Genomic DNA, 12,390 nt, shown 5'->3' on the forward strand with positions numbered 1-12,390 from the left:
CAATGAGCATGTACACAGATTTGCATAATCAGACACACAAGTGTGAACAACAACACACGACACACACAAACACCGTCACACACACATGCCCTTTTGACACTAGCTTTGAAGTCACAGCAGAGCGCCCATATTGACCTCACACTGCTGGGTGAACCAAGAACTACCATGGTCCCATTAATGCAGCAGGCTCTATTGGAGGGGGGGGAGCTAGTGATACCCCCCCCCCCCCCTAGTGAGTGGTTACACTGAGAGAGAGAGAGAGAGAGAGAGAGAGAGAGAGAGAGAGAGAGAGAGAGAGAGAGAGAGAGAGAGAGAGAGAGAGAGAGAGAGAGAGAGAGAGAGAGAGAGACAGAGAGAGACAGAGAGAGACAGAGAGAGACAGGAGAGAGAGGAGAGAGAGAGAGAGAGAGAGAGAGCGAGAGCGAGAGAGAGAGCGAGAGCGAGAGAGAGACAGAGAGAGAGAACTGCTTTTAAGCAGTAGTTTTGGAGTGTGTGTGGGTAGAAAGTGTGGGCAAGAGTTTGCTATTGTGCGTAAGTAGAATGTGAGCAGGCCAGTTTTGAATCGTGGTCCAAGTATGTGTGTGTGCAAAACCTTGGTGTGCCACTGCACGTGTTCCATTGAGCGTGCACGTGGGTGTGAGAGCTTGATGATATTCTCCACAACGCTCTCCCAGCGGCCTCAGCTGTGTTACAGACACGCCGTGGATCCATCTAGCAGCGGCAGACCCAGGGCGACTCAGAGGAGCCAGAGCCTTATGGGAGGACGGCTGCACCCACGCAATGCACACACACGCCCCTGAACACACACACACACACACACATGCCCCTGAACACACACACACACACACACGCCCCTGAACACACACACACACACACACGCCCCTGAACACACACCACACGCCTCCCTGAACACACACACACACACACGCACAGACGCTTGTATGCTACTCCTGTGCATCGATGCAAGCAAGCACACACAATCACACAGACACACACACAAACTTGTATGCCACCCTCCCATGCACCAACGGAAGTACAGACACACACACACATCCCCCCCCCCCCCCAAACTCAAACACACACACACACACACACACACACACACACATATGCCACTCCCATGCATCAACGCACGCACACACACACACACCATAACCACACACACACACACACACACACACACACACCCATCCACACCTACACACCAAATGATCCTAACCCCATCTGGCGGGGTCCAGCACCAGGAGGGGTGGACCCCGGGTCGTCCCCCGGCCCCCCCGTCATCTGCTGCCATCGGGGCGGCTCGCTGCCCGGCGCCGGTGGAGGTGTGTGATCTAATCCCACAGCATTGATTTATGTCTGGGTGTCCGTCGCCATTAAGCTAATTGCATGATCACTTCATAACACCTTCCTGGGCCCGGTGGTACTGCGGTCCGTGCCCCCCCCCGCCCGCCCCCCCCCGCCCAGCCCCCCCCCGCGCCCGGGCCCGCCCTAACCGCATTACGGCTCAGATGTCGTTGGGAATATCAGCTTTCAGCCTTTGCCGATTGATTTTACGCCCGTTTCCCCAGATCCATAAACCTTGTTAGTCTGCCTCTCACCGGGGCTGGTCATGTGATCCATGGGAGCTCTGGAGGAGGATCGACTGTGTCCTCGAGCCAGGCAGCACTGGAGGTGAGGGTTCAGCTGCAGCCGGTACGCTACGGTGCATCATAGACACATTTACAATAACAGAAAAGGAGATATTGATGAATGAAAGTAGTGTATTGTGAATATGGTATGTCGTGTTGCGGCCTGGGTTGCCCGGTGCGTTCGGTTACATGTTTTCCGTTGTGATGTTTTGTGTCCATTTGCGTTTGCTAGATAACCACACTGGGAGAAAAGAGCAGCAGTGCTTACTTCCTTTCCCAGTGCCTCCAAACAGCATTCTACGGGAATAGTTTAATTTAAAAGCGGTGCTGGCATACTTTGCTCACTCACTGCAAGTTCAATACATTTGCTATTGCTTTATACAAGGCTGAATGCGCTAAGGTCTTTAATGCAGCAGCACACCTGACAACCAAAGGTTGGGAGCGGGAGGGAAAGAGGGATAGTAAAGCCCACAACGACGTCCTGGGCGTTCAGCTTCTAGGGCAGGCCTACTGGGCTGTGATTGGCTTCACGGGGAAGCGGCATGTTAAACAGCGTGTGGTTAAACGTCCTCCGAATCCCCCCCGGGCGGTGGGCTTCAAAGGCAGGAAGGAGAGGTTCAGGTCACAGGTGTGGGCCGCGTGCGATATGCGGCCGGAACACAGCGCTCATTCCGTCAGTATTTATTCACCCTGAGTTTCCAGCGTGTCCGTGTTGATTTGTTGTTTCTAAATTAGATTTCCGACACCTCATCAAGTTCTCATTACATCGGGATTATGTTAAACCCCGAATTGATGAAGCCTGAAAATTACAAAAAATAACGTGGAAATAAATAAATAACCGACAGAAACAACGGCGCTGCGCTCACCTTCCGGTCGGGAGACTTGACGGCGAAGACGGGCATGCGGCAGGCGAGCAGCGGGCAGCCGGACGGTGGCAGGGGCTTGCCCCCGTCCTCCCCACAGGACCAGCCCGGAGTGTTCTCCTCTCCTGGGATCAGAGACAGCAGGGGGGGGAAGAACAGCCCTTTAATGGTCGTTCACCAAGGACCTTTAGAAGACATTTCCGCTCCATTAGCAGAAAAACTGGCAAACCTGCAGGACAAAATGAGCCAGCCATTTACATCAAGTGAGTTTAGAGCTGTCACTAAAGTGTTTCTGCGCTCGAGCTAAACGATTTAGTCCGATGGCTTGACAGACTACGCTAACAGTTTAGCTATAGGGCTTGACAGTGCGCCACCATATCTAAAAGGTTTAGCGCTATAGTGGACGGAAAAAACAATTAGGCACGATGGCTTAATCATGGAAAATGGCTTAAACAGTTTAGTTAGTACTAAAGCTAACAAGACCAGAGTCAAACAGTTATCATTTCATGGTACTATAGTCAAACAGTGTAGCGTTTGAGGGAAGTCCGCCACCTTATCTGCTTCACTAGCCGTGCATCAGAGAATGCTATGGCTTTGATGTAAGGGCTCCATTATTCTCACATAGACATAATCTTAAAGCTTCTGAAAAGTCTGAAAAAACTTCATCATTCAACTTTTATTTTTGGATAACAGGCTTTGACTTTGAAGAAAATCCCTCTTGCTAATTGATTGTATGTATTCAAGTCCCACTCTTTGCCAGCTTACTTTTGAGATGAAACTTCAATGCTCTTTTGTATTGAGCGTACCTGAGCTGTTGAGCTATTCCTGGTTCTTTTGAGGTGCGCGTCAACCCATTGGCTCACAACACAATAAAAACAATGTAAATAAACAACACAACGCAACACAAAAGCAAACAAGGAAACAAACCAGGTTCTCGTTTGTGTGTAGAGTAATTCCTCAGCATGAATACGTCAGTATGTAGGTCAGTGTGATACCGCCACCATTACTCAATCCCTTCCTCTATAGACCACTGATACACATGTCGGGAGAGAGACCGCCCTCCCTGACGCTGTATCTACCGTCGGGTCGGCCGTACGTATGACAGGACAGAGAGACCTCCCTGCCACTATGGGGCACTATAGCGTCGGCCGTACGTATGACAGGAGACAGACCTCCCTGCCACTATGGGTCACTATAGCCTTGGCCGTACGTATGACAGGAGAGAGACCTCCCTGCCACTATGGGTCACTATAGCGTCGGCCGTACGTATGACAGGACAGAGAGACCTCCCTGCCACTATGGGGCACTATAGCGTCGGCCGTACGTATGACAGGACAGAGAGACCTCCCTGCCACTATGGGTCACTATAGCGTCGGCCGTACGTATGACAGGACAGAGAGACCTCCCTGCCACTATGGGGCACTATAGCGTCGGCCGTACGTATGACAGGACAGACAGACCTCCCTGCCACTATGGGGCACTATAGCGTCGGCCGTACGTATGACAGGAGAGAGACCTCCCTGCCACTATGGGGCACTATAGCGTCGGCGCCGTACGTATGACAGGAGAGAGACCTCCCTGCCACTATGGGGCACTATAGCGTCGGCCGTACGTATGACAGGAGACAGACCTCCCTGCCACTATGGGGCACTATAGCCTTGGCCGTACGTATGACAGGAGAGAGACCTCCCTGCCACTATGGGGCACTATAGCGTCGGCCGTACGTATGACAAGGAGACAGACCTCCCTGCCACTATGGGTCACTATAGCGTCGGCCGTACGTATGACAGGACAGAGAGACCTCCCTGCCACTATGGGTCACTATAGCGTCGGCCGTACGTATGACAGGAGACAGACCTCCCTGCCACTAAGGGGTCACTATAGCGTCGGCCGTACGTATGACAGGAGAGAGACCTCCCTGCCACTATGGGGCACTATAGCGTCGGCCGTACGTATGACAGGACAGAGAGACCTCCCTGCCACTATGGGTCACTATAGCGTCGGCCGTACGTATGACAGGAAGAGAGACCTCCCTGCCACTATGGGGCACTATAGCGTCGGCCGTACGTATGACAGGAGAGAGACCTCCCTGCCACTATGGGGCACTATAGCGTCGGCCGTACGTATGACAGGAGACCGACCTCCCTGCCACTATGGGGCACTATAGCGTCGGCCGTACGTATGACAGGAGACAGACCTCCCTGCCTGTATGGGGCACTATAGCGTCGGCCGTACGTATGACAGGAGACAGACCTCCCTGCCACTATGGGGCACTATAGCGTCGGCCGTACGTATGACAGGAGACAGACCTCCCTGCCTGTATGGGTCACTATAGCGTCGGCCGTTCGTATGACAGGAGAGAGACCTCCCTGCCACTATGGGGCACTATAGCGTCGGCCGTACGTATGACAGGAGACCGACCGCCCTCCCGTCGTAGCGGCGTGCGGCCTCACCGGTCTGTCATTAGCTGAGGCGTTGCAGTGCCACCGACGACCTACGTGAGGCTCCAGGTATGAAGGATGTGAATTAGCCTGAATCTGCCGGAGGCCGGTCCCCTGGTGTGGGCGGCCTGGAGCCAGCGCTGTGACCGCGGTCTCCATGGTGATTAGATCCCCCTTCTTAATCAGCACCAAAGTGCCTTAGCTTTTATACCCCCCCCTTATTTGTGAATGGATGGCTATATTTAACACAAATAGAGCAAATACAAACACCTTGTTTGTTTACATTGCGGTTTAGTTTGAAAAGTGCCACCGTCAGCAGAACTAGTTTGACGCGTTCTTGTTGACGCGCTGTTTCAGTGGCTCTTCCAGGACATGGTCGGCCTAAGGGCCAATTAAGGCAGCTCGGACACACCAGTAAGCTGGGGTCTATTTTTCTTGAATATGTTCAGGGCTTTGACACATAAACTGAAATGTTTTGAAGGATGTTAAGTCCTTAAAAGGTTCTATTTGGAATTTTCTTCCCACTCCTGAGCGGTTGACCCGCAGCATCACACCAGTATTAAGCGCTTTAGCGAGGAATGTAACATGGATATAATGTACCGTACTTCAGTCAGGAAATATTGTTTTTTGTTGACACCCCAAATTGCAAAAATACTTCTAGGGATCGTCAGCTCCAAAAGCTCTCCGTGGCAACGGAAATCGAGACACCTCTCGCAGCGATCTCCAAGGCCAAGAGTATTTCTGACCATGAAATGTAGCACAGTCGGTCCGTCACTCATGTTTCAAACCCCCAGCAGGCGTGTCTACTGCCCTGTTCTGTGGGAGGCGGTCGCACGCCACGAGCCGGCCGCGCCAAGACGCAAACAAAAAGGTGCGAGGTGACTTATTAAAATACTTTAATTACGGGCTTATAGCCAGGCCGGGCTGCGCCGTGGCAGCAGGGCTGGCCATTTGCTTTTCCACACCTGAATAATCAGCAGCCTTCTGCAGATAATTAAAAGATTAGCATAAATAACCCGACTGAAGCCAAGGAGAGACGGAGACGGTTGATCTAGGTAGGTTCCTGTTTTGATGATTATTATATAAAGTATAAAAGGAGGGGTTGAAGGAGAGGTTAAGGAAGGAAGAGGATTTGGGGGGTGGGGAGGATTGGGAGGGGGGAGGTTTAACCTTCAGCCAAGCCGACGGCATAATGATGATGAATAATTTCTTTGGCCAATTATTACATTGGCCAACATATAATCCAATACATGAGCCAAGAAGCAACATCTGCCATTAATGAGAGACAACAAACGCCCACAACACAAACTGCATGGTGATATAACGGCATTTCACTGATTATGTCGATACACTTGTTTTTGTAGAAGCTGTGTTCCTGGTCTTTTGCTTTGTCGAATTCAAACGCGCTGTAGCATTAGGTTCCATTCAATGTTGGCAGATGATTCTGCCTGCCGCTCTAAAGCAGAAGCGTGCGTACGTCCTTATTGATACAGCCTGGTAGCCTAGGCTCGTACACGGTGCAGCCCCGTCCATGTACCGATACAGACGGGGAGGGTCACCGCGGGCCAACGTACAGACAGGTTCTAATTAGCAACTTAGAGTCAGACATAATAAGTGCAGCAAAGTCCGACATTTATAATAATAAATGAGGGCGAACTCAACGGTTTTCCGAAGTAAGAACCAAGTCGATTTGTACAACACTTAATCAGAGCTAGGGGGTCGGAGGTGAGCATAGAATGTGTTTAAGAGAGGAAATTAAGCGTAAACCATTAGTCACAGCAGAACACAGCTCGGAAAAAATGAAGTATGTAGAAGAGGCAAGACGTGGAAGTGATTAACCCCCCCGAGAACCAGCCCAACCGAAACAACAACACCATTACGCAGATGAGATATCGACAAAAGACGTCTATATTCAGACCTACTGATAAACGCCTCGCCTTTAAAACCTCTACATTAACTAATAAATAAACGCTTCTTCGGCTGAAAAGGACATGCAGGAGCGAGAGCGCGCCGTGTTCTCTGACCCAGGGCGCTCCACAGCGGTACAATAGAAACCAAGAGGAAGGGGAGAGGTCCTCCTCAAGGGGAGGCTGGGGGCCAGGTGACGGCCAGGTGACGGCCAGTGCCTACGCCTCGGCGCTCCAGCTCCAGTTACTGAATGAGGACATCGGGAGGCTGGGGGTGGGGGGGGGGTGGGGTCTATCGCTCTCCCTCTTCCTCCCATGCTTGTGTTTCATGTCCTCCGCTGATGAAGATTAATTGTCGCAGCGTGACGCTCTATCAAGCCCCAGAGACTCAAAGGGCAGAGATATGGACTAATTAAATACGCCGGCACAATTGATATTTCCCATGGATCAATGGGGTGGGGGGGGTGGGGGGGGAGGCTGAGATCTGTTAATTAAATCCATGATAATGTTTACTCATCATAAACATCTCTTGGTGTTTGAACGCAGCCACGCAATCTGTCCGCTGTGTCAGAGACGCTGACTATCTTCCAGGGTGAGGGAGGGAGAGGGAGGGAGGGAGGGAGGGAGAGAGAGAGAGAGAGAGGGAGGAGAGGGAGGGAGGGAGGGAGGGAGGGAGGGAGAGGAAGGGAGAGAGGGAGAGGGAGGAGGGAGGGAGCGAGAGGAGATAGAGGGAGGGAGGGAGGGAGGGAGGGAGGGAGGGAGGGAGAGAGGGAGAGGAAGGGAGAGAGGGAGAGGGAGGGAGGGAGGGAGAGGGACGGAGAGGGAGGGAGGGAGGAGGGAGAGAGGGAGAGGAAGGGAGAGAGGGAGGGAGAGGAGGGAGGGAGGGAGAGGAGATAGAGGGAGAGAAGGGAGGGAGGGAGGGAGGAGGAGGGAGGGAGAACGAGCGAGCGATTGTCGTTCACCTTGAAGTCTTTGAGCGGCGTCCTCACGCCCGCGGTCGCGTGCGGTGGTTCCACCGCACTCGCCCGCGGGGTGCGGTGGTTTCATATCCACCGCACCCCGCGGCAAACGCAGAGTCCTGCCGCTCGCGACCAGCCGGTCAGATTGCCATGACAACCCTCTGCAGAAGCCACAGTGGTCCGAGAAGATTGGCGGATCACCTTGTGCACCGTTCATCCATGATGGCACACCTGATCACCTGATCACCTTCACCCCTTGGATCAAGGGGGGGTTGCTTATGGACTCAAGTATGCAGAGGAAGGTACACTTAGAGGTATGAACACAGGACCATGTCACAGGCCTTGGACCCTCTCCCACCACCACCACCCCCCCCCCACCGCCAGCCACATGCTGGAACATATGATCAGTCACACGAATACACACAACGGAGATAGACAACGATACACATCAACTGTTCTAGTCAGGAGATATTCAGAATCCACATACAAATATCAACTGCTTTGAAAGGAAGACGCGAATAGAGGCAAGGAAACACACACACACACACACACACACACACACACACACACACACACACACACACACACACACACACACACACACACACACACACACACACACACACACACACACACACACACACACTCACTCCATCCCTTTATTCCTTCCTTTTGCCACCGTCTCCCACAATGCAACAGGGGAACCTGGGGGGATTGGACAGCGGCTCGCTCTCCTTGTGTGGGCGATCGAGATGTGCTCCTGCCCCCGCCGCCCGTCTGGTAGAGCGGGAGACGCCTCCGCCGTCGGAAGCAATTAATTCTGCCGCCACCAAAGCCCATTAATTAGGACCTGCTTCTGGCTCTTCACTGAGCAGGATCCTTCAGGACCCGGAGCAGAAAAGATGCAGTGCCACGCCTCAGCTCCTGGCAGCTTATTAATGAATCCGGGGGCTCTCCGCATCGCCGCGGACCCCCCCCCCACACCCCCGGACCGCCTGGGGCTGCAGGGTGACGGATGCGGGCCCCGTGAAGATAAGCCTTATTGGGGACGGGCCCCCCAGCTCCATCACGGGGGCGGGGCAGATCTGGCAGCGGAGATGGAACGCCACGAGGAGATCCCGTGTAGTGGCGTCGTTTGTACGGCGGTTTCCTGGATGGAACGCCATCCAAACACTGATGACGAGTGACGCTCCGTGCGACGCTCCGGCGCGTCGCACCGGAGCGTCGCGCCGGAGCGTCGCGCCGGAGCGTCGCACGGAGCGTCACTCTTCATCAGTGTTTGGATGGCGTTTAGGTTTTACATCGAGGACATGATGGGGCCTTGACTCTGACCCAAATTGTGACGGACGGACAAAAATAGAGAAGGACACGAGGGCAGAGGTCAGACAGGCTGACAGACCTGTAGAAGGTCGCTAGAGCCACAGACGGAGAGACATAGAAAGATAAATAGACAGGTAGCAGGACAGAGATGGAGAGACATAGAAAGATAAATAGACAGGTAGCAGGACAGAGATGGAGAGACATAGAAAGATAAATAGACAGGTAGCAGGACAGAGATGGAGAGACATAGAAAGATAAATAGACAGGTAGCAGGACAGAGATGGAGAGACATAGAAAGATAAATAGACAGGTAGCAGGACAGAGATGGAGAGACATAGAAAGATAAATAGACAGGTAGCAGGACAGAGATGGAGAGACATAGAAAGATAGGTAGATAGATATCTAGGCAGACAGAGATACATAGAAAGGTGAATAGATAGGCCGACGGAGATGGAGACATTCATCGTAAGATAAATATCTAGATATAGTTAGGAAGGGAGATGGAGAGAAGCCTAGCTCACTGATAGACCCTCAATTAGAAGGTGTGAGGGGAGGGGGGGGCTCTGGGGGCCTACAGCCCTCTGCCAGGTTGTCATCACTCAGCCAATGGCGCTGAACACATGCGCGGCCCTCTGACCACCAGGGCCGCAGCGGAGCAGGACGACCAGACCGGACTAAACGAGGCCACAGATCACCGACTCTCAGATCCTGACTCAACCGCGCTTTCCCTCGGGTGGGGGGGTGGGGGGGTGTCTTCTCCGGCTCTTCTCCACCCACCACAGGCCTAATGTGACGGGAGAGGGTGGGGGGAGAGAGAGAGAGAGAGAGAGAGAGAGAGAGAGAGGGAGAGAGAGAGAGAGAAAGGGGGGGGGACAAGAGAGAGAGAGAGAGAGAGAGAGAGAGAGAGAGAGAGAGAGAGAGAGAGAGAGAGAGAGAGAGAGAGAGAGGCCTCACAAGCAGCAGGCCATCCGTGAAATTGAATCCACACCTCCCTCATAGTGATTACATTTGGTTAAATGGGAAGGCAAAGTGTGGGTGTAATGCTATTAACATGTAATTGTCATGGGGCCAGGTTGGGCTGATCTATCCCCCCCCGGGGACCCACGCTGGGCCATGTTTCTCTGGCTTTAAATGAACCGTGAGACGGGTCAGAGGAGCGGCTCTGGCCGGGAGGTGAGCCGGCCGGGAGGTGGGAGCGGATCACTGCCACGGGCCCCGGGCGTCCGTCAGAGCGGCCGGGCGTCGTTACCGCCATCCTCGTTAGGGGCCCGGCGCCCGCTGAACGGCTCCCGTTCCACCCAACAGCCAGCAGCGAGTGGAGGCCGCCGCCAGGGGGGGGGGGGGGGGGGGGGGGGGGGGCGTGACGGGGCGGGAGGGGGGGTCAGGGACGTTCCACATCGTCAGCCTCAGAGCAGAATCACCTGAGGCATATTTCGGCCAAATTATGATATCTAATTTAACTCTGCTCTCCTGATGCTGCTGATTCACTGCGCCTCATTGGCTGTATCCTAAGCCAATCAGAGTGCTTATACCATTCCATAATCACTATCTACCTCAGTTATTTGATTTAGCTGATTTTAAGATGTTACAAGAAAATGTTACTTGGCCAATTATGCTAGGAATATTCAGTGTGCCTCAGCCTTGACTTGAGTGTATCTTAGTGAGGGACTTCATCATGCATGGTGCTGGTAGAAGGCCACGGCCACTTGGTCGGTCATCGCACTGTGCTGCCTCCTGTTGGAGTGCGCTGGGCTCTTAGTGAGGCTGAAGAGCCCTTTCAGAACATTTAACAACACCCGGAGCTCCTCTGCGTTACAAGCTTGGAGTTAAGAGCACATAGGCCGCTCCAAGTCCTGAGCTTAAGCAACGACACTCCGGAGGGGCTGTGGCTCTGACGGGGGCTTGGCAAGGCTGGTGTGCATGGGGAGGTAGGAAGGCTGGGTAAAGGGTGTCTCAGCCTCTGCCACGCCCTCTTTTGGCTGATTGGTATGATAAGTGAATCACTCTTACCAAACCAAATTTGCACCGAACCAAATTCGGTGCAAATCTGTCCGCACACAGACACACCGATATCAACCGAATGCAGGAAAATCTACGGCGCAGAATAGTCTGCCTCACCATACGCTTATAACTTGTATGCCGTGCCTGTTTTTCCGTCGGCTCGCCCACTCTCTCTCTCTGTTTCCCATGTCAGAAGCAATCTCAAGGTTTCAGATAAAAAACAGCAAAGAGGGACAGTTCATGGCCATATTGTCTTTGGTTACATACAATGTATTTAGGAATGAAAAGATTGCTGAACCTATTTAAGCAAGGACTTATTTTTTAAGGATATATCTTGAATCCAGCCCTGGGCTAAACCTCAACAAGGTTGATTGAGAACAGGATACAGTGATACAGAACGAAGACGAGAAGGACGAAGACGAGGAGGAGGAGGAGGAGGACGAAGACGAGGAGGAGGAGGACGAAGACGAGGAGGAGGAAGACGAGGACGAAGATGAAGACGAGGAGGAGGACACATGTGGAAGCTGACAACCTGAGCTGAGCTGGAAGACTCACCCCCCCCCCCCTCTCAGCTGACTCCCTCTCTGACCCACTCCCCCCCCCCCCAGGCCCCCCGCCTGGTGGGCCTCGCCGGGTGGTCCGAGGCAGATCAACAGCACACGCTAATCACGCTATCGCAAATGAGATCCTGCAGGATGGATACGCATACGCTTAGCCCTCGTCCCCGTTTCCCGTCGACGAGCGTCTGCTACAAGGCGTCACGCCGGCAGCAGCTCGGACGGCCTTCACCTCGTCTGGAACTCAGCGGGAGAACGCGGCGTCTCCGGAGACTTAGGTACCCTCTTGTAATGGAGAGCTCATCACAATGAGGCGCTCTCCTGGTAAAAACTATTCAAATGTACAATTTTAAATGAAAAACAAATGTGTGTGTCCCCTGGTGAGCCTCTTTGAGGACCAAAGCATCAGGGATGGCGTCCCCCTTCCTCCCGTCCACACTGGCGCTCTTCCCCTGGAACGCCAAACACGGGGTTGGCTCTTTGTAGTGTCGGCCATGAGAGAGAGCCATGATGTCGCTGCTTCCGTGCGTGTGGAGGCGTGTGTGTGGAGGCGTGCGCACGCTGGCGTGTGTGTGGAGGCGTGTGTGCGCTGGCGTGTGTGGGGAGGCGTGTGTGTGGAGGCGTGTGTGCGCTGGCGTGTGTGTGGAGGCGTGTGTGGAGGTGTGTGTGGAGGCGTGTGTGGAGGCGTGTGTGTGGAGGCGTGTGTGGAGC

The 12,390-nt window shown here is 53.5% G+C and overlaps 1 protein-coding gene across 1 annotated transcript in view; it reads right to left on the reverse strand.

Annotated features, from left to right (window-relative positions):
- Positions 1 to 1,483: 1,483 nt before the first annotated feature.
- LOC132470906 (uncharacterized) overlaps positions 1,484 to 12,390 on the reverse strand; it is a 29,516-nt gene continuing 18,609 nt past the window's right edge. Inside the window, exon 7 of the mRNA XM_060069835.1 lies at positions 1,484 to 2,619. Coding sequence (XP_059925818.1) covers positions 2,438 to 2,619 — 182 coding nt within the window. The 3' untranslated portion in view covers positions 1,484 to 2,437. The remainder of the gene's footprint in view (positions 2,620 to 12,390) is intronic.

Source organism: Gadus macrocephalus, chromosome 13 (genome assembly GCF_031168955.1).
Source record: "Gadus macrocephalus chromosome 13, ASM3116895v1".
Classification (NCBI taxonomy): domain Eukaryota; kingdom Metazoa; phylum Chordata; class Actinopteri; order Gadiformes; family Gadidae; genus Gadus; species Gadus macrocephalus.